Source organism: Schistocerca piceifrons, chromosome 4 (assembly GCF_021461385.2).
Source record: "Schistocerca piceifrons isolate TAMUIC-IGC-003096 chromosome 4, iqSchPice1.1, whole genome shotgun sequence".
Lineage (NCBI taxonomy): Eukaryota > Metazoa > Arthropoda > Insecta > Orthoptera > Acrididae > Schistocerca > Schistocerca piceifrons.
In genome coordinates this window covers 495911247-495934560 of record NC_060141.1, presented here as the reverse complement: position 1 = coordinate 495934560, position 23314 = coordinate 495911247, and the positions used below count along the sequence as shown (strand labels likewise).

Sequence of the window (23314 nt, the reverse complement as noted above, 5' to 3'; positions counted from 1 at the left end):
AGGGTGTGGGCAATAATGTCAATGCCAGAACAATTGAAGAATACAGGACAACTGTCAGTCTGAAATGTCAAATTGTAACAGCAACACATGTTATGATCCATGTTTGAGTTACAAGTTGTGTGAGACTCACAACTAAAACTGAAGTTGTAGTTTGGAAACATTGTGAATATAGTATGGAAGAGTTATCACAAAACTGATTATTTCATTTTAGAAGCTTCAATAAAGTGAAGCTCTTTTCAGCACTCATCCACAGCAAAAAGTGAAGTCACATGTCATGTTCTAATGACACTGTGTGCAGATACACTACAGCAGATAAACTCCAGAATGGCAACCTCAAGGTATTTGTAAGATATAAGTCAGCGCATATACCAGCTGGGTGACAAAATGTGCATGAAGTGGTACACAACATACTAAAATAATTCACACATAACACTACATTTGGCACCGTACAACAGGACATGAATTACAAGTGCTAAAAGAAGAGAGCTTTAGTAATAATAAAAATAATTTTCAAGAATTTTGATGGTAATGATAGAAGATATAACTTTGTCCAGAGCAACACATGGCAACAGCTGATAAGTCTAAGTGGGCGCACACAGTGTGTTGACTAAATTAATTTTAATAGTTATGAAGAAAGAAGTTTAATTTGGTTAAGATCAAAGAAGCATTCATTGACTGACCATAGTGTCAAATGTTGATTGACCAACCATAGCAATAAGATCAACAGCAAAACATATTTGGGTGCTTAAGCAACTTTGACACATGACTAGAGAATAATTTCATCGATAACACAGAAGAATTTCATATCGTGATTTTGAGACTACAGTGGCAGCAGCAATCCCAGATGTCATCCCTGTTGTGGCAAGTGAGTGCAAGAACAGCCCAGCTCTGCTTTGCAGTGCAGCTATGCAATGACTATGCAGCAGTTCATCACAGTGTCACTCAGTGCACATGTAATGTATCAGCAGTGCAGCTAGCAGTATGACTGATTATGTGAGCTGTAAACAGCACTGAACTGAGATTTTTCTTATTAGTAGTTCATTCTGTGAAGGGTAGTTAGGGCAGAATCTAATGATATTGTTTAAATACAAATGAGGATATACTTATTGTTGTTAACATTTAAAAGAATACTGGTCCTAGGAAACCAACCATTTATGCCAATATTTAAAGCATGAGCACATGATCGCACGTGTGCATGCACGTTTATCTCTTTTACAGACAATATCTGTGGCTGAATTGTGTCTTTTAATTAAGATTAAACAGGGAATAAGAAAAAATCTTGGAAATTAGTCTCAACACAGCTCAAAAACTACTTTTTGATATACTTACCAATTATTTGTCTAAAGAAAAGTAGAAGAAAGACTATGTTCGAAACATTGATTCCCAGCAGGGAATGGTTTTTGATGTGAGTGGAATGTAACTGCTTTGATAACACAGAATAAATACAAACTTAATAATCTAGTAGCAGCAAATATATACCTGGTGGAGAGTCACTGACAATAAGTATTTAATGGAGGGTGAAGACTATTTGGAAAAGCATGAAGGAGAAATAAAATTAATAAGAAGACTTATTAATAGATGATTTAATATATGTATGTTGTGGCATTGCAAGAAGTGTAGCTAAAAAGGTACAAAAAGAAAGAATCAGGAAACAAACGTTTGAAATAATCAGGTAGAGTCGATATGCTATGGAGAAACTTCATCATTCATCACTGGGATGTATGATGATAAGGGTCAGAGGTTCTACATACTGTTAAAGATTTATGATGGGGTGTACACAATTTTATGTAGGCACTGGAGAAAAGAAGGATGGTCGAACCCAAGGAAGGGATTTTTTTTTTTAGCTGGATTAATAAAGGGACACTCACTCTGAAAGGATAAAAAGTTATTTACACAGTCTCTGCTCATAGGAGAAGGTGCAAGCACAGCTTTTATGTAGGCAAGAAGCTGTACTTTGACTGTTGGTCACACTATTGATGTGTTCTCCAAAATTGTTAAAGGCTAATAGACTTACCTGGGCACTGATGATTCTTTGCATTTACATTTCTGCACATTTGACTTAGCACAGATCTGAGATTTGAAATTGCAGAGAGTAATGTAGGTTAAAATGGCAGCATGCAACTCCTTATAGTAAAGATGAATCTAAACATTTTCTATCTCAATAAATTTGAGGAACTTATGCTGTTGCGATCAGTGAATTAAAAGCAATGTAAATGCAGTTACCTTTGAGAAAGAGTACTGGAATAATGATGTAGCCTGATCAAACAGTACAAATACCTCATATTCTTATGTCTGAAAAGAATGTACATATAAAATAACTGGATGATATTAAAAGGGGAATCGAATACAAACAGAGCAATAAAATGCAAAATGGGAAAGTCAATAACTAGATTATATCATGTAATGAACAGTGGTGTGGTTCAACGTACACTAGTACTTTGAATGAAGTATGTCACACGTGAAACAAGGTCATAAAAGAGATACTTCATCTTTTATCTTAGCAAGCTAAATTACATGATAAATGCTTTTCTACAGTGAAAATGCAAAGGGAAGAGCTCTGCTCTCACAAATTTTGAAAAAAAGAAAGTGCATGTATGAAATTATGAGTCAAGAGATTTGTTACAAAGAAAAGTTATAGTAAATGTGATGGTGGTTTTTGAAATATGTACAGATAAGTAAGTAGAGACACTGTGGATTGTAACTGCCAAGTTTATCCTGTGGAATCACATATTCATTAATTAAACAGGATTTAAAAAAATGAAATATGTTTATACATGGTTCAGCTGTTTGAGAAAATAAGAAGGGTTTGGTCATAAGGGATCTTAAGTGGACTTAATAATATAATTTGGTGTGCAAAATATCATAAATATAATATGATATATGACATATCATGAATCCATAGCTTGAATTTCCTCAGTTCACTAAACTCTGTATTCTATCAGATAGTTTGGAATATAGTGTTGTGCAGCAGAATAATTTTATTGCACATGTTTAAATTTTTGAGTTCTATCAGGTGAGCTCATAACAGAGAAGGCTAGCTTTGAGTCAGAGTGCCAGTGAGAATGCCAACAAGGCATACCACCAATGTAACAGCTGTCAGGACATGAGGTGAGTACTGCCACACAACCTCAGAGTGACGCAGGCAGAAATGCAAACACTGCTATGCTACATAACAAAGCACAGTGATATAACTTCACCGCAAAGGGCCATTGAAAAATCAAATATAGGCAGACCAAACTGAGCCTGCTGACCCTGAATAATTAGTGAATTACCACACAGAGGCAAGAAGCATTGGTTGGTCTGATAAATGAGGGCAAATGCACTGCATCATAGGTGCAGAGTTGACCATTTAAATAACAAGGCTTTTGTAGCTGAAGACAACAGTCTGTCATGCTGCCATTCTGTCAGTGTCCCTAAACCCAGAGACAATGACAGTGAAACCACAATACGCTGATTGATAATGACCAGCCTGCTACCTGCTTGCTGACTTCAACACTCAGATGCAGCCAACCATAGGCACACCACAGCTAAGGTCTCCCACTGTTGCCTACTGGGCCATTGCAAATGAGAAGACTGATGTGCGGCCAGTCTTCCAACAGTATGGGTCATCGAAGATGATCTGTAAGCTGCCATATCCACACCAACCAGGTATGATGTATCTGTGCAGCCTCCTGACTGACTTGTGAGCATCTGACACCCTTTGGTTGCTCCACGGTGAATGGCTAGGATCTAGTCTTCACGGCAACTGATATGCTGGACCTCAGTTGGCAGTCTCCACCTGAGTGCACAACAGACTTCTTTGAGAGTATTCAGGTGGAAGCCTCACTGGGTTATTGCGGAATGTCCAAGTACTGGTGCTTTCCTCAGCCTTCTACCACAGCCAATATAGCATGTGGCCATGGCAGTAACCCGTGAGAGTGAGGTTATGATGTGCTGACAAGGCATTAACACTTCTCCTGCGTTTAAGCTCGGCCACTGACCGCAGCTCTGAATGCACTTATAACTCTCTAAATTTTGCACGGTACATAAATGTTATTGCAAATACCACTGCATTAATGACACCTCCGGGCATGAACTACACCCCTCACCAAAACTCTGCACCCGACCTCCTGTTCACAATGTGACCGCAGCTTCCCAGGTTGCAACTCTGGCATAAGGAACTGGTCATCTGATGTTCAGACATCAGAATTGGTGTCAGAATTGGCTATCACCTCAGGACTTTGGCAACAGTGGAACCATGCTGACTGCTGCCATTCCTAGGAAGACTGCTCAACTACAGCAGGGTTGCAGTTTCATCAACACATGGTATGGAGAGTGCAGTATCTATTTTTGTGCTCTTGTTTGACTATAAGGACCATAGGGATGCAATGAGGGTTTTTTTCTGTGTGTCCAGCTGTATTGATATGTATTTTATAAAGGAAGTGAGTGCAAATAATGATCAAAGATGGTGTCTATCAATATGTATTGTTTTCAAGGGGCACTGTGTTTTATTGTGAGTCTAGCTCATTCATTATCTTTAAGTATGGGTAAATGATATTCCTGAGTAGCTATTCTGGCGGAACATTATGTTGTAGTAAGTGTATGATAGTAGTGTATTTAAGTGTATGCATCATTATTTTATGTCTCTCTGTTTTGTTGGATTTTGTAGTATCAGGTCAAACACGTCATCATCGATTCCACACGGTGCTGCCATGGAGGAAACATTGAGGATTTTATCAGCACCAGTAGCTCATTTTCAGGAGAGCAATGCGTAGCAGATCACAAGCACTAGGGATATGCTTAACACAGTAAAGGCTATAGGTGCAGATTGTGCAGTTATAGAGCACTGGCGAAGAGAGAGAGAGAGAGAGAGAGAGAGAGAGAGAGAGAGTTGTGAGGACTGGTTTCTTGAAAATCGTGACATGAGGAATAACATTATTACAGAGAGGGGGCAAAGACGAGATAGAGAGGAATCTGAGAGGAGGAATCAGGAACAATTATGGCTGAAGAACATTTGTAGTGGACTAGACAAAGCAATAAGATGTTAGTAATGAAAGGCTGTGGAAGTTGCTGTAATTTTACTTGATATGCAAAGTATTAGCATCGTGGAAGTAATGGAGAGTAGTGTAAAGGTATCAGATCCAACATCCTGTGAAAATGTGGAGTCTGAAGTACATGAAGTGTCAATCAAAGTGAGTGAGTGCTGTACAGAAGTAAATGGTATGAGAGCAGCAACATGGGTAATACTGAATTAGGTGCAGTAGTATCTAAGCCACTGGTTGATAATGGTTGTTGTCTTGAAGCTGTCAAGACTAGGTCAGATTTACAAGGAAGTGCATGTGCCACTGATTTTTGTGTCATGCAGACTGTGTTTTTAAGGTACGTGCCATCAAGAATGCACAGGAAGCTGTTGATAATGTTAGTTGTATAGCAAATTTTATGAATAATGAAGGGGTCAAATACATAATTTCTGAAGTATGCTGATTCTTCACAATTTGGTGTGGCACAACCTTCTCCAGAGGGGGAGAGGATGGAACAGAAGAAAGGAGAAAAATGCTTGTAAGGCTAAAAATCAAGCCAATGAGACTGAGTCATTTCAGGAATGTGTGTCTGAGGATCAGAGTAAATCTGACAATACTTGCAATGTTGTAAGTAAAGAGGATAAGAGGAAACATTGTGTAATTATTCATAAAACCACAGCAGCTGAGTGAGACAGTTGCAAGCAAGGCAACATAGCAAGGGTCAATTATCATGAACATAGAACAATGTAAACTGTGTATGGCATCAATAAGTGCCAATACACATGGTAAACTGCCAAAGAGGATGAGGATGTTGGTTCTAGAAATGTAAGAATAAGAAAGCGTGGCACTCAAAGACATAGTTAATCTGCAAATAACTGTAAGATAAGGTAGGTAGCTACTGGCCACTACATTGTATATGGCAGTACTGCAAGTAGTTGTTGTCTAAGCTTAGTTTTAAGGCTGTGCATTTTGAGGAAATGTACAGGAATTTTTTGTTTAAAAGACAAAGATTCTGACAATATACCAAAACAATGGGTTAAAAAACCACAAGACTAGTAAAACTCTAAAATTAAGTATAACTTGTAAACATGGAAAAGAGGATAATGTAGCATGCTATAAAAACAAAAAAAGGGATTGACAAACTGAATTTTAAGAAGATACAGAATTTGGAGACAAAGAGACAATCCACGTAAGTCAGCTCTCACAAACAACAAAATTGGTGCAGTAGGCACAATGTACAATTGTGAGGTAGATATATGAGCTTAGCACAGAAGATAATCAAAGGAAAAATCTGTGATGAATTTTTCAAAGGGAGGAGTGTTATGTAAGAGAATAAAATAGTTTAATTTTTCATTTTACATGTTATCATCAAATTTCTAAATTATTTCACCATTCACTGAGGACTATTTTCCTTGCAACTGAAAATTCATGAAACGTTACAGGATCCCTGAAAGAATTATGTGTAGTTTTAAACAGATCTTTACTGATTTAGTTTACAATTATTGGTAACACAATGTTATGAATGAAATATCTTTAATTTTTGCAGAGTGGTGAGTCCCTCACCATCAAATGGCACAAAACTGTGTGCTCTAATTCCATGTTTTATTCCATGTATTTGTACATAAGAAAGTAACTTTATAACAACTGAAGTGCTGCTGCGCCACATTCTTGTTTTAATTTGGTATATAACATTTTAAAAATCTTTGTTCTGTGTTATGTACTTACCAATCTGTGACTCAGCAACAAGTGTGTTGTTGCGATCACATAGAGGGCTGAATGGCAGTCCTAACTCACGTTCCTTATCTCCTTGTCTGAAGAACTCCTCAAGAAGTTGAGAAGTCCATCTATGGTGGAGATCCCATCGCTTAGCAGGATGTGATATGTCACAACAGTGAAGCACCAGTGATAGAGCCTTGGACTTGTCCACACTGCATAGACATGATCATGCAAAACAAAATTCATGAAAATACATGAGCAAAACACAGGCAAGGAAGAAAATATGTTTTCTTTGGACAAGATAGTCAGGTAACAATTACCTTATAGTAAAAATACAACTGAGAAAATTTTAAAATTATATGGAGGGAATAGGTGGTCAATACTTACCTCCAGGAAGTAAAACTTCAAGTACTTACTGAAGGAAACACTTATTTAAGTGAAAAAAACTAAACCTAATTTTTGGAACTTGTATGTTCTTTCCCCCCCCCCCCCCCCCCCCCCCATGAACCATGGACCTTGCCGTTGGTGGGGAGGCTTGCGTGCCTCAGCGATACAGATAGCCGTACCGTAGGTGCAACCACAACGGAGGGGTATCTGTTGAGTGGCCAGACAAACGTGTGGTTCCTGAAGAGGGGCAGCAGCCTTTTCAGTAGTTGCAAGGGCAACAGTCTGGATGATTGACTGATCTGGCCTTGTAACAATAACCAAAACGGCCTTGCTGTGCTGGTACTGCGAACGGCTGAAAGCAAGGGGAAACTACAGCCGTAATTCTTCCCGAGGGCATGCAGCTTTACTGTATGATTACATGATGATGGCGTCCTCTTGGGTAAAATATTCCGGAGGTAAAATAGTCCCCCATTCGGATCTCCGGGCGGGGACTACTCAAGAGGATGTCGTTATCAGGAGAAAGAAAACTGGCGTTCTACGGATCGGAGCGTGGAATGTCAGATCCCTTAATCGGACAGGTAGGTTAGAAAATTTAAAAAGGGAAATGGATAGGTTGAAGTTAGATATAGTGGGAATTAGTGAAGTTCGGTGGCAGGAGGAACAAGACTTCTGGTCAGGTGACTACAGGGTTATAAACACAAAATCAAATAGGGGTAATGCAGGAGTAGGTTTAATAATGAATAGGAAAATAGGAATGCGGGTAAGCTACTACAAACAGCATAGTGAACGCATTATTATGGCCAAGATAGATACGAAGCCCACACCTACTACAGTAGTACAAGTTTATATGCCAACTAGCTCTGCAGATGACGAAGAAATTGAAGAAATGTATGATGAAATAAAAGAAATTATTCAGATTGTGAAGGGAGACGAAAATTTAATAGTCATGGGTGACTGGAATTCGAGTGTAGGAAAAGGGAGAGAAGGAAACATAGTAGGTGAATATGGATTGGGGGACAGAAATGAAAGAGGAAGCCGCCTGGTAGAATTTTGCACAGAGCACAACATAATCATAACTAACACTTGGTTTAAGAATCATGAACGAAGGTTGTATACATGGAAGAACCCTGGAGATACTAAAAGGTATCAGATATATTATATAATGGTAAGACAGAGATTTAGGAACCAGGTTTTAAATTGTAAGACATTTCCAGGGGCAGATGTGGACTCTGACCACAATCTATTGGTTATGACCTGTAGATTAAAACTGAAGAAACTGCAAAAAGGTGGGAATTTAAGGAGATGGGACCTGGATAAACTAAAAGAACCAGAGGTTGTACAGAGATTCAGGGAGAGCATAAGGGAGCAATTGACAGGAATGGGGGAAATAAATACAGTAGAAGAAGAATGGGTAGCTTTGAGGGATGAAGTAGTGAAGGCAGCAGAGGATCAAGTAGGTAAAAAGACGAGGGCTAGTAGAAATCCTTGGGTAACAGAAGAGATACTGAATTTAATTGATGAAAGGAGAAAATATAAAAATGCAGTAAGTGAAACAGGCAAAAAGGAATACAAACGTCTCAAAAATGAGATCGACAGGAAGTGCAAAATGGCTAAGCAGGGATGGCTAGAGGACAAATGTAAGGATGTAGAGGCCCATCTCACTAGGGGTAAGATAGATACCGCCTACAGGAAAATTAAAGAGACCTTCGGAGATAAGAGAACGACTTGTATGAATATCAAGAGATCAGATGGAAACCCAGTTCTAAGCAAAGAAGGGAAAGCAGAAAGGTGGAAGGAGTATATAGATGGTCTATACAAGGGCGATGTACTTGAGGACAATATTATGGAAATGGAAGAGGATGTAGATGAGGATGAAATGGGAGATACGATACTGCGTGAAGAGTTTGACAGAGCACTGAAAGACCTGAGTCGAAACAAGGCCCCCGGAGTAGACAATATTCCATTGGAACTACTGACGGCCGTGGGAGAGCCAGTCCTGACAAAACTCTACCATCTGGTGAGCAAGATGTATGAAACAGGCGAAATACCCTCAGACTTCAAGAAGAATATAATAATTCCAATCCCAAAGAAAGCAGGTGTTGACAGATGTGAAAATTACCGAACTATCAGCTTAATAAGTCACAGCTGCAAAATACTAACACGAATTCTTTACAGACGAATGGAAAAACTAGTAGAAGCCAACCTCGGGGAAGATCAGTTTGGATTCCGTAGAAACACTGGAACACGTGAGGCAATACTGACCTTACGACTTATCTTAGAAGAAAGATTAAGGAAAGGCAAACCTACGTTTCTAGCATTTGTAGACTTAGAGAAAGCTTTTGACAATGTTGACTGGAATACTCTCTTTCAAATTCTAAAGGTGGCAGGGGTAAAATACAGGGAGCGAAAGGCTATTTACAATTTGTACAGAAACCAGATGGCAGTTATAAGAGTCGAGGGACATGAAAGGGAAGCAGTGGTTGGGAAGGGAGTAAGACAGGGTTGTAGCCTCTCCCCGGTGTTGTTCAATCTGTATATTGAGCAAGCAGTAAAGGAAACAAAAGAAAAATTCGGAGTGGGTATTAAAATTCATGGAGAAGAAATAAAAATGTTGAGGTTCGCCGATGACATTGTAATTCTGTCAGAGACAGCAAAGGAGTTGGAAGAGCAGTTGAATGGAATGGATAGTGTCTTGAAAGGAGGATATAAGATGAACATCAATAAAAGCAAAACAAGGATAGTGGAATGTAGTCGAATTAAGTCGGGTGATGCTGAGGGAATTAGATTAGGAAATGAGGCACTTAAAGTAGTAAAGGAGTTTTGCTATTTGGGGAGCAAAATAACTGATGATGGTCGAAGTAGAGAGGACATAAAATGTAGGCTGGCAATGGCAAGGAAAGCGTTTCTGAAGAAGAGAAATTTGTTAACATCCAGTATTGATTTAAGTGTCAGGAAGTCATTTCTGAAAGTATTCGTATGGAGTGTAGCCATGTATGGAAGTGAAGCATGGACGATAAATAGTTTGGACAAGAAGAGAATAGAAGCTTTCGAAATGTGGTGCTACAGAAGAATGCTGAAGATTAGATGGGTAGATCACATAACTAATGAGGAAGTATTGAATAGGATTGGGGAGAAGAGAAGTTTGTGGCACAACTTGACCAGAAGAAGGGATCGGTTGGTAGGACATGTTCTGAGGCATCAAGGGATCACCAATTTAGTATTGGAGGGCAGCGTGGAGGGTAAAAATCGTAGGGGGAGACCAAGAGATGAATACACTAAGCAGATTCAGAAGGATGTAGGTTGCAGTAGGTACTGGGAGATGAAAAAGCTTGCACAGGATAGAGTAGCATGGAGAGCTGCATCAAACCAGTCTCAGGACTGAAGACCACAACAACAACAACAACATGTTCTTTCCTTAGCGAGAAAATAGGGATAGGTTGGGAAATTTTGGAAAGGAGAGGTGGGTCACATAGGCCCTAGGTTGAGGTGGATCCAACTACAAAAATGAGGCGAAACTCACCACAAAGGTAAGCACTAGTCTGTCATGCTGTCTCTCTAATTTCATAGAAAAAGATAGATATTTTTTCTGACTAAGTTCACATGACTTCAATAGTTCACTTTCACTCTAGGCTTTGGTGAAATGCTTGTAATTGTGAAGGATACACAACATTTGGCAAAACGTTCTTTTTCTCACATAACGTATTGTAGCTTAGACAAAAGCTTTCTTCATTTCAACTTGAAAGAGTTGGAGCTGGACATGTATCCATGTGGAAACTACTGAAGAAATGTGGAGGTGAGTCTGCAAGGTGAAGACTGTTTACATTATTTGTATCATTCATGTACTCCTATAGACACTGAACATGCACTATAACATTATTAGCAAAAAAGGAGAAATAATCTAGCATTTCCAAACAATCTGAAAGCTGCATTAATGGAAATTTCTCAAATGCTGAATATCAAAACATTCATACAAGAGATACATGTTACACTGTTAATATAACAGTTTTCATTTAGGCATCTCCAACAGCCTGAAAAATCAAGAGGGGTCTGGCACTTGCCAGTAATCAGAGTAGGTATGTGGAGAGCCTATTGTGGATGTCTTTGTAATTTATAGTCATTAGTGTCTTAAATATGAATACTAGATTTAGCAGTAGTATTTAAAACTTAGGCCCTTTGGTAAAAGGTTTAACCCATGACGATCTATGCAAGTCTATGGAAGAATAAATAGGTGTGACATACTGTTAGGTATCAAGGAATGTATGAGTACCATATGATTTATGAGAAAAACCAAGAAAGGCATGGGCAAACATTTGTGGAGCTCTGTATACCAGGAAATAACATGGTCCCTGCATGTGAATGCAACTATCAGTCATGGCTATTACATAAAGTCTTATCTTATCTGCTGTATAGACATCAGTCTTTCATTACTGTAAGATAAAAATGATAGAGACTACAAATCATTGTGAATAAAAATAAAACTATCACAAATAAAACACAAAAATAATTTCTTAAAATCCATTTGCAACATACTGACACAAATAACATTTGAAATTAATGAACCTTACCTGGCCTCAGCGAGTGTCAGGAGATTCCTCATGTTTTTCAGCTGCTGAAAATGGAAACTCATGTCTGTTGCTAAAACCATATCAATAACAAGAGTGCGGAACTCCCGAAACTCTTCACGTGACAGATTTTGGAGGATGTTACATTCCTCATCCCGCATCACCCTTTAAAACAGAAAAGAAAATGGGTAAGTTCTCTTCAATAAATACACAACTGTAAAAGGTATAAAGCTGAACATTAAACTGGAGAAATTTTCCTGTCTGGCAAATACAAAGTATTACTTTTTTGTTAATTGATAACTGTTTCTCAGATTAAGAAAAAAATCTATTCTCCTTTGCAATTCTAAGAGAAAATTAGAAATCAACAATGTATAATTATTATAATAAAGGAAAACAATTAATTCAGAACTGTAGATCAGGAAATACAAATAACATATACACCAGTAGTCAGAGGTGACTATGGGCCCAGATTTTTTAAAAGTAACTCAAGATTTAGCTGTGTTAGTGCCTTCTGCCAAATCAACTCCACAACCGTCAATGTTGATAGACTCAGAGTGGTAAAGAACTTCATAATCTTTCTGTTACATTGAGTACCTGCCGGCCGGAGTGGCTGAGCGGTTCTAGGCGCTTCAGTCTGGAACTACGCGACCACTACAGTCGCAGGTTCGAATCCTGCCTTGGGCATGGATGTGTGTGATGTCCTTAGGTTAGTTAGGTTTAAGTAGTTCTAAGTCCTAGGGGACTGATGACCTCAGATGTTAAGTCCCATAGTGCTTAGAGCCATTTGATCCATTGAGTTCCTTTGTCATTCCTTTCTTGGTCTTTCTGTTGATTTTGTGCTACTTCTCTCAAGATCAATATTTATGTCTCCAGGTCTGTATATTTAGTAATGTAAAAGTGTAATTAGCTTTGAAGTGTGTGACATAACAGTTTTCTCTGTTTTATTTATCAGATGACTGGGAAAAATATATGCTACATTCATCAAAATTATTAATGCTTAGTATTGTGTTGCACTATAGAACCATCCCCTTTTGCCATAAGCCTCATCACCCAGTTTCATTATCCACATTAAATTCCAATAGCGAAATACACAATGGAGCGAATTCAGTAGTTTCTACAAAATGAAAAGCAATTCTTCTACTCATTTATGATTTATATATAATATATTTTTTGAAAAGCATTATAAATATGAATTTATAATTGTTTCATACCTAAAAGAGGCACTTATATGATGATTTTCTAGGACAGCACGATCATTATATAATAACGCTGTCTCTGTGCCTGACATGACATGGAAGTTGTTGGTTGTACCTGTATGTTCATAGTCATGAATTAAAGCTGCAACAAGGGTTGCAAAGATCTCCAGATCTGTTAGCCAGTTCTGAAACAGAAGATATGCACTGAAAGATATAAAAATACTTAACTTTAGTGAAAAAATATAGCTGTTGTACATGAAGTAATAGTGAGATAGAAAAAAGTAATACAAGCAAACATGAGAGCAGGATGAAAATAGAATGGAGTTATAACCAGAAGTATAACAAATATTCTATTTACACCACAGCTGTAAGTCTGATCCTGGAGTTGCTGCTTCCATTAACTGGGACAGAACTCCAGCAATGTAGATGATGATGGCTTTAAGAACGAATACTTGACTAACTTATTAATATTATGTTTTGTATTGTCTTAATTTCTCCTATATTACAAGTAACTTGTTTGTTCACCGTGTCTATCAATGTTAAAGGAAGTTTAACCAGAATTAAAACATGAGCATGAGAAGGCAAAGAGATCTATATCTTGTTCATTACAAAGATGTTTTTTTACAATCAGAGACATAATGATGGCCACACTGTGTAATACATGGAGCGCCAGTATCAGCCTCAAATCTATTGTTTTAGTGTCATTTCAAATATTCAATAGCCAGGGTTTCTGAAGCCATATATCTACACAGAGTATACATTTTATATATACCCTTTACTTGCATTCTCTAATTTTCAGACATGCATAGGATATCTTACTGTTTATCTAGGATGGAATAATGACAATATTATGAAAGGGACAGATTGCTACTCACCATGTAGAGGGAACACTGAGTTGCAGATAGGCACAACAAAAGACTGTTACACATTTGAGCTCTTCGCCAAACACACACACACACACACACACACACACACACACACACACACATTCTCTCTCTCTCTCTCTCTCTCTCTCTCTCTCTCTCTCTCTCACACACACACACACACACAAAACCACTGTCTCCAGCCACCGATTGCTGGCAGTTGCTGTATGTATTTCAATCTCAGTGGTCAGAGACAGTGGTCATGTGTGTATTAGTTGTTCTTGTGAGAATATGTGTGTGTTTTCTACTTTTGAAGAAGGCCTTTTGGCCAAAAGCTCAGATGTATAGCAGTTTTTTTGTTGTGCCTGTCCGCAACTCAACGTATCCTCTATAAGACAAATAGCAATATATCCTTTAGTTTTCATTTGCTGAATATTAAATGGTGAATCAATTCTGCTTCTACATTTATAACTACAGATACAATCTACAATCTTCATTTATGAAGGTACATGCATAGTAGAGACGAATCAACTATAAAATATCATATTAATGTCTGAAGTATATGAAAATTATAGAATGCAAGTAAAAGGTGTACATAAAAAATCTCACGAAAGACTCAGTAAACTATAAGACATGAATAATTTGAGGCCAGGTCTAGATATCGTTCCCAGATAATCTAAAGAAGGAACATTCTAGTTTTTTCATGAGATCCAGTAGGTCAAACAACTTCATTATCCATTACCCAAGCACAGGTCAAAATACAATTAAATGTCACGCTGTCATCAGATATCTCATGAAAGGAAAGTTGGTGTCTCAAGATGTCTCCTACTGTTGAGAACCACCTACTACTGACTTTCACTGTTGAGCTGCTGTGAACGGGTTCAGTGCATGGTGACAACCTGGAATCAGATATGGTGAAGAAAACAGGGTTTATTTGGACAATGATGATCCCTGTATGCAGTGTGGGAAGTCTTACTGTGAATAGCTCAATCCAGTGTTTTCTACACCTACATCTACATGGATATGCTGCAAATAATATTTACGTGCCTGTCAGAGAGTTCATCAAAGCACCTTCACAAAAACTGTCTATTATTCCAATCTCGTACAGCATACGGAAACAATGAACACCTATATCTTTCGGTGCGAGCTCTGATTTCCCTTATTTTATTCTGGTGATTGTTTCTCCCTGTATAGGTCATATCAAAAAAATATTTTCATATTTGGAGGAGAAAATTGGTGATTGAAAATTCATGAGAAGATTCCACCACAACGTAACATGCCTTTGTTTTAATGATTTGCACTCCAAATTCTGTATCATTTCAGTGACCCTCTCTTCCCTATAATACAAACCTTGCTGCCCTTCTTTGAACTTTCTCAATGTACTTCATCAATCCTACCTGGCAAGGATCCCATACTGTGCAGCAGTGTTCTAAAAGAGGACGGACAAGCATAGCATAGGCAGTCTCTTCAGTAGATCTCTTACATTTCATAAGTGTCCTGCCAATAAAACGCAGTCTTTAGTTAGCCCTCCCCACAACATTTTCTATGTGTTCCTTCCAATTGAAGCTGTTTGTAATTGTAATTCCTTGGTATTTAGTTGAATTTACGGTCTTTAGATTTGACTGATTTATTGTGTAACCAAAGTTTAATAGATTTCTTTTAGCACTCATGTGGATGACCTCACACTTTTCACTATTTAGAGTCAAATGCCAATTTTCAACCCATAAAGATACCTTTTCTAAATCATTTTGCAACTTGTTTTGATCTTCTGATGACTTTACTAGTGATAAACAATAGTGTCATCTGCAAACAACCTAAGACAGCTGCTTGGATTGTCTCCTAAATTGTTTATGCAGATGACAAACAGCAAAGGGCCTCTAACACTACCTTGGCAAATGCCAGAAATCACTTCTGTTTTACTCTATGGCTTTCCGTAAATTACTACGAACTGTGACCTCTGACAGGAAATCATGAATCTAGTCACTTAACTGAGATGATATTCCATAAGCATGCAATTTCACTGCAAGCTGCTTGTGTGGTAGTGTCAAAAGCCTTCTGGAAATCTAGAAATATGGAATCTGTTTGAAATTCCTTGTCAATAGCACTCAACATTTTGTGTGAGCAAAGAGCTAGTTGTGTTTCACAAGAATGACGTTTTTTAAATCCATGTTGATCATTTTCTTTGAGGTAATTCATAATGCTTGAAATCAATATATGTTCCAAAATTCTGTTGCATATCAACATTAATGATGTGGACCCAAGGTAGCATGTATTACTACTGATACAAACACACTTGACTGGCTTGGGATTGCACACATCATGCTGTCATACCTACTAGTGACACAAAAGATAATGAAACATCAGTACAATGGGCATCTTATATGATAGCCACAGGTTTAGCATCTCAGACCAGCCTTCTAGGACCATTTTACAAGCAGACAATGTTGCTCAGATGCAGAAAATACATTGTAGGAATGTCTCCATACCATTATCTAATTTCTGTGGCCCGCCAAATGACAAGGCCATGTATGGCACTACCCAAGAATCTGTTTACATCTCTTTTGTAGAGGACTAAAACAACTGGTCCAAGTGCAGCAAATATGGGCAGTCTTTCACATATTATTGTTAAGAACTCCTATACCTAGCAAACGAGTGGATTACATTTTGTATCCAATGTGGTGTTCTATGAAGACACTGGAGCTCAATACTGCCTTGCTCAAGAGAGTCATTTAATTTCAATGGTTGATTTCATATTTATTTAGATCAGCCTCAACCTGCCATTTATTTAGTAGTTTTACTCAAAGCAGTGGCTTTGACTTAATTATGAGTTTATTCACAAGTTAATACATTTGAGAATGGTTTGAAATTGAGTCATACCAGCTTTATGAATGAAACTACAATGTTGCTGTCAACTGAAGCTTTTCATTTCAGTAATCATACGAGAGTGTCACTAAATGTTTACAGACTTCATACAGTAAATACTTTTCCTGCTTTAATGTGCTAATCACTTCCTGTGCTTGCCAAAGGTTTCAGGTGAGTGATCCTCCACCTTCTCGGTACATAATTATTTTCATGATATGGTTAGTGAATTTTGTCATTTACCTCTTGACACTAGGGGGATATATTTTTTGGGGGATATGTCCTGAACGTAGTTGATTGATACTCCAGTTCATAGGCAACATGTTCCTAGTGCGTTCAACTTCTATAGAAGTTTAGAGATGTTGGCTTGTTTGCTATTCAGCTGCAGTGAAATACAAAGTTCATTATATTGGAATACTACCTATGAATCACCATAGTGAACAAAAAGCTGCTGACCTCCAATGAACATATCAACTTTGTGAAATATTGACAGCATACAAAGATGCTTCTCATCCCGCCATTTCAGACTGATTAGTTTCTCTAATATTTATGACTGGAATGTCATTTTTCCTTTCTTCAATTTCCCTGTCATTAATAGCATTTGTTTGTATGTTCACCTGACTTTACCAGATTTTGATGGAGAGTGCTCCTGAAGTAATGTTTATTTTTGGAACAGAGACAAATTTGGAAGGATCAGATTTTTTTAAAAATTTATGATCCATACATGCTTTTTCTTGGTCTTCACAATCACTAATGACCTGAAATTAAAACCATGTATGGTAACTGATTCTAACAAGTCAATGGGAATACTCAATCAAAGTGATATGTTCATCAAAACAGTGGAAAGTATAAGGAATTTTCTACGTAGTATAGAAAATTATTCTTCCAGTTTTCGGATGTGGCGATGTTAACCCATCTTTAATATTCTGAATATATAAGAGAAAAATGGAGTATGAAACACTCATTCAATCTAACTGGAGAAATTACTGAAACCTTTGACATCAATCAAAAGAAAGCAGAGGGGGGCAAACATCAAGAATGCCATACAAGACTCGCTGGGTCAATGTATTTACCATATAAGTGGTAAAAGTACAAGAAGTGTAAAAATGATGTTCAGAAACAAATTCTTATTGTAAGAAATATCATTTGATTCACTGTGGATATGTGGGCTTCAAAATATGCCACAAACAACTCCAGCAGTAAATCGTCTTGTTATGAGTGAAACTGTGAATATATCACAACTGTAACTTACGTGTTTTTGTTTATGTACAATGCAAATACATCAAAAATGAATCTAAAAAGTGTAAATATTATAGATAACTAATTTCAACTCTTCCAGTGTCTGCACAAATTACAGAACAAAGAAACATTTGGGAATGGTCTTTGTATGAGGAAGTATTCAGCACCTGAGGCAATGCCACCGAGTCTCTCAGGTCAAAGTTGTAGTGTCAAATGAGTAATCTGATTCACAACTTTAAATTTACATTTAAATTACATATTTGCAACTGGCAATTAACATTATTCAGCACTGTAGTAAAATCTTCTTGGATTTCTGTGTCAATCTTCAGTTTGTCATTGTGTTTACTGAAACATCATGAATGTCTTGAGAATTGACAATAAAACTAAGAATCATTCACTGCGGAGCTTTGCTCTGAAAATCTTCAACTACACATACAGAGTAATGTTATGGAACAGATTTTGTTGATAAAAAATGCAACTGTAAAATATCATTGAGCAAAACAAACTTGTGTTGACATGAAATGCAGTATTTTGTTTGTTAATGACTACAGCAATTTAACACTCTGTTTGTTATTATTTTTGTACTATGGAATGGGCCAATTATTATGAAAAAATGCAATCTGACTGTGAATGCTGAAAATATGTCCTACTAGCAAAAACCAATAAAAACAATAATCTTACTTGAATAGACCTACATTAAAAACAAATGTTAAGTATATGAAAAAATGATAAAAATCATCACACAAGTCACTGTTAGAGGGCATAATCATCTTTTTTGGCACAACAGATTAGTTCCTTATCTTCTCCCAAGTGAGAGATGTAGGCAATATTTACAAGAGGGAGGGGGTGGAATTATAGAGCATATTTTTAAAACAACAAAAAAGTAGTAATCTGGTCTTTTAGTTATTTGTGACTGTAATCACACAGACATGAAACACATATTTTAAATCCTCAATATTTTGATATTGGAGTAATACTGCAAATGGAACAATTAACATCTACATATTGTTATGACTCATTTATCAATGATTACAATTGAGTCCACTTTAACTCATAAGAAACACAGATTACAACTGAGTCCTCTTCAACTCATAACAATAAAAAATAATAATAAAGAAGAAGACAAATTTTCTGTTAAATGTGTGGAAAGTAATGTAATTAGGAACAACATTTAAAACAGAAAAATAGCATGTACAACTTTTTAAAGACTTTAATAAATAAGGAAGAAATTCTGTTTAATGAAAAGTCACTACATTTGAATATATTGGTTGATACATCCCTTCAAAAAATAAAATGTGATTTGCATAAAAGAACTGATAAAATCTTACCATGAGCCCTGTTTGGCACAACATATAGTGGACGGTCTGTGCCACATCAGCTGCATGTAGGTTGTTATGATATGGATTTCGGTAACGACAATAACCTTCCTCTATTCGTGTAAGAAATGCCTCCAGTGTGGAAGGTGGAACCTGAAAGATATTAAATAGAATATAAATTAATGACTATAAAGGAAATTCATCATAGTTGTGAGAACGATATAGAATATTCTTCAAATATAAATAACTGCGGTTAGATGCCAAAATGTATAACATGGGTACTCTTGGTGAAGTTTCAAAGACCTGAGTGTTTATAATTAATGGAACATGATACAAAGAATGTGATTTGCTAAACTTCTTATCTCAAAAAAAGAATTCACTGTTTGTCACAGTAGGTGAAAATAAATATAATGATAAATTCATACTGCAGAAATGGTACAGGAACTCTCTGGTTTTTATACTTAAACAACTGATTTTCTAAAAAATATCAACAAACAATCAAGTAAGAACAGTGACTTTGGTAATAGTACATACTTTTTGACCAAATATTCTAAGTTTACAGTAGAAAAATCATATAAAATAACTGTAAAGTAGATGAAAATTATTCACACCAAACAGTTTTATTTCATGCCCTCTACATACATCTATAATTTGCACAGCACTTCAAATTGTATGGCAGAGGTGCTTTCATTATACAATATACTAGGGTTCCCTCAAACCAAGTCATAGCTTATTTTATTCAACACCCTTATACAACTACATTTGTGTTTTGTTTCTAATGGCTTCAGTATTAGCACAATATTAAATCATAAACTTTAGTCACCAACTAACAAGTTGTCCTTTTTTCCATTCAAATAAAGCTGTAGGAAGAAAGGTTACTTGTGGGTTAGTTGTTATGTCTAATTTTATCATAACGGTGTTCGAATGGGAAAATGGAGAGGCTGTAATATGTATGTTAATAGATAGTTCTCAATAGCACTTCTTGGAATTTTCTAGTACAAGTGTAGGAATCTGTCAGTTGAGATTCTGTTGTGTCACAACTTATTTTGTGCCACATTCTTATCCAACTGAATTTGTGTTCCATCTCTAACAATTTCAGTGTTGGCGCAATGTGAACAACATTTAATCATAAATTTTAGTCATAAATCAATAACTTTTCCTCATTTCATTCAAAGATAGATGTGGATTGGAAGATTATTTCTGGGTGAGCCCATCCACAAGACAAACAAGCCTGTAAGCATTTGCGCAGCACTTCTATGTATATACTCAACTTCCTGCAATAATCCAAGCTTATAAAGAGCCCAAGTATTTGAGCAATATTCCAATATGGGTAACACAAATGTTTTGTATGAAATCTAATGACTAATAAGATGAAATTTTCTATTAACATATAAAAATAGTAATGTATGGCTAAAATTCAGCATAAACACTAATTTTATGATGTGTGTTAAATGTTATGGAACACTATTTAGAAAGTATATGTTGGGAATTAAAATCAGACAAACAATATATTCATTTTCAAACACAGATATAAGATTAACTGTAGTTTGATCTGTTGTCAATTCAGAATTGGGAACCAAGGTTGAAGATCAAGATATTTTTAAAGTTAAGCTGTGTCATCATCATCATCATCATTATCATAATCAGAAGTCATTCTGCCTTGCACCAGATCTAGGCCTGGAACTTTGTCACCCCTGGTTGTTTTGTACATTTCTCTTAAATGCTCCTTAATTATCACTTTTGTTCTTAGCATTGTCCATTAATTGATATTCTCTTCTTCCTCACCCTTTCTTTCCCTTTAATATCTATTTAATTTCTTACTGGAGTAAGCACTGTCTTATCACATGGGGCCGAGTCTATTTTTCTTCCTTTTCCTTACAGTGTCTAAGAGGTTTCTGTTATCCCCCACTTTTCTCAACACCCCCTCATTTCTCAGTCCTTCTACACACCTCACACCCTAGTTTCCCCCATACTTACATTTCCAGTGCTTCTGGCACTCTTTCCTCATCATTTTTTAAAGTCCATGTCTCTGCCATATATAAAGCCAATCCTTTCACCAGATTTTTATTCTCGGGTCTGCATAGTAATTTCGACTTTTTTTGTTGAGCACTTCCTTGGCTAATGCTATTCGTGATCTTATATCGTGACACATTTTATTTTCCAAGTATCTGAATTTTGGAACCTGCTATAGTAGTCATCCATCTATCAGATTTGGAACTTCTCTCTTTTCCACTCAGTATTATGCTTTTGGACTTTCTCTTATTTATTTTCATTTCAGATTCTCCACATTTATTATTTAGGTATTCCAAAATTTTATTAACTACCTTCTTGGATTCTGCCAAGATTATAATGCCATCAGCAAACCATATACTCTCCACCCTTTTGCATCTTACACACATTCCTCTTGTTCCATCTATATACTCTCCTATGATCTCTTTCCTCCACTAGTTCCCCACTAACTCTGACTTTTTACTTAAGGTATATCTCCTTAGTCAATCTTATTTCTTTCCATTCAATACTGTTGTCAAGCAAACCATGCATGCTCATATTTAACCATGGTGGTGTTCTTTTTTCCATCACTTGTTCTCTTAGAGATGCTGCACATCTGGCACTAGCTGGGGCATTGTTGTGGTACAAAACAACAATATGGGTTAGGAATGCAAGGCATTTAGTCACCATAGAGGAGAGATGCACTGAAGCGATGTCGTAGAGTATGGTCGATATAACCCCCCCCCCCCTCCCCCATTTTTTTGAGTCATCAGTCTTCCGATTTATTTGATGCAACCAGCCACGAATTCCTCTCCTGTGCCAGCCTTTTCATCTCAGAATAGCAATTCCAACCTATGCTGGATGTATTCCAATCTCTGTCTTCCTCTACAGTTTTTACCCTCCACCATGGTACCATGGAATTTATTCTCTCATGTCTTAAGAGATGTCCTTTCATGCTGTCCCTTTTTCCTGTTAGTGTTTTCCATACATTTCTTTCCTCAATGATTCTGTAGAGACCCTCCTCATTCCTTACCTCATCATATCACTTAATTTTCAATATTCTTCTGTAGCACCAAACCTCAAATGCTTTGATTTTCTTCTATTCTGTTTTTCTCACAGTCCATGTTTTACTGTCATAGAATACTGTGCTCCAAAAGTGCATTTTCCGAAATATCTTCCTCAAATTAAGGCCTATGTTGATACTAGTAACCTTCTCTTGGTCAGGAATACACATCAATCCAAAAAGTTTCACGGTATTAATAAATAACAGGGAAAGCATAAGAGTGTGGTTAGAATGCTTCACATGTTCTGCATGCCCCCTCCCACCTCCCTCTTGAGTACACTGCACAGAACATTCATATAACCATGTGATACTGTCAGAAAAATATTTCTTTGGGACGTTGCTCAACACATGCGTCACATTGGCTTGAATGTCAGTTAAGTTGTCAAGGCACTGACCTGTCAATATGAATTTCTGCCTTTGTTGTTTTGTGGTAGGTTCATTTTGATAACACAAAGTCGCATTGCCCATAAGGATTTTCTTCAGAAAAGAATTGTTCACATTTTGCATTTCTATCAGCATACACATATTGTCGTTTCTGTTCAGGGTATGTGGGCCAAACTTTGCACACTGTTTTCTCATCTTCAAAACATTCTGAAGTATGCCTAGAATACTTGATTTAGAGATGTTACTCCTTTAATTTGACAGAACAATGTTGACACACTATGGGCACATATCCTCTACTTAATACTGCCTGCTCCCAACTAACTGTTCAATTGCACATTTGTTGTTAACAGTTGTTAATTCAAGCTGACACCTTAGTTACTGTGCTTGTACATCAGGACTAAAATCAGTCTCAGAATGTTTTGGATGGACAGTGTATATCAGAGACACAGAACATTTTCTGAAATGATTAACCTTGTGTAAAAAGTATATATTTCTAATAACCTTATTATATCAAGAATTAAGATTTCACAAAATGTTATGGATGGTCACGTTTTACTGGATTTACCTGAAATTCTCATCAACTGGTGCAAACTTATAATGGGCTTATAGTGAGTGCTGAACAATCTTAGAACATTTACTACATAAGTTTGTGACTGTGAGTGACTGGAGCAGCAAACTGAACTCACATTAAATTTATTTTGAGAGCGTTAATAATCCCACAGGTCGAGTAACGCATTATC

The 23314-nt window shown here is 36.9% G+C and overlaps 1 protein-coding gene across 1 annotated transcript in view; it reads right to left on the bottom strand.

Annotated features, from left to right (window-relative positions):
• Positions 1-23314, bottom strand: part of LOC124795944 (calcium/calmodulin-dependent 3',5'-cyclic nucleotide phosphodiesterase 1-like) — a 346486-nt gene that overhangs the window by 36129 nt on the left and 287043 nt on the right. The window contains exons 5-8 of the mRNA XM_047260024.1: positions 19151-19291; positions 12877-13046; positions 11669-11830; positions 6726-6928 (exon numbers count right to left, since the gene is read on the bottom strand). Of these exons, the coding sequence (XP_047115980.1) occupies positions 6726-6928; positions 11669-11830; positions 12877-13046; positions 19151-19291 (676 nt within the window). The remainder of the gene's footprint in view (positions 1-6725; positions 6929-11668; positions 11831-12876; positions 13047-19150; positions 19292-23314) is intronic.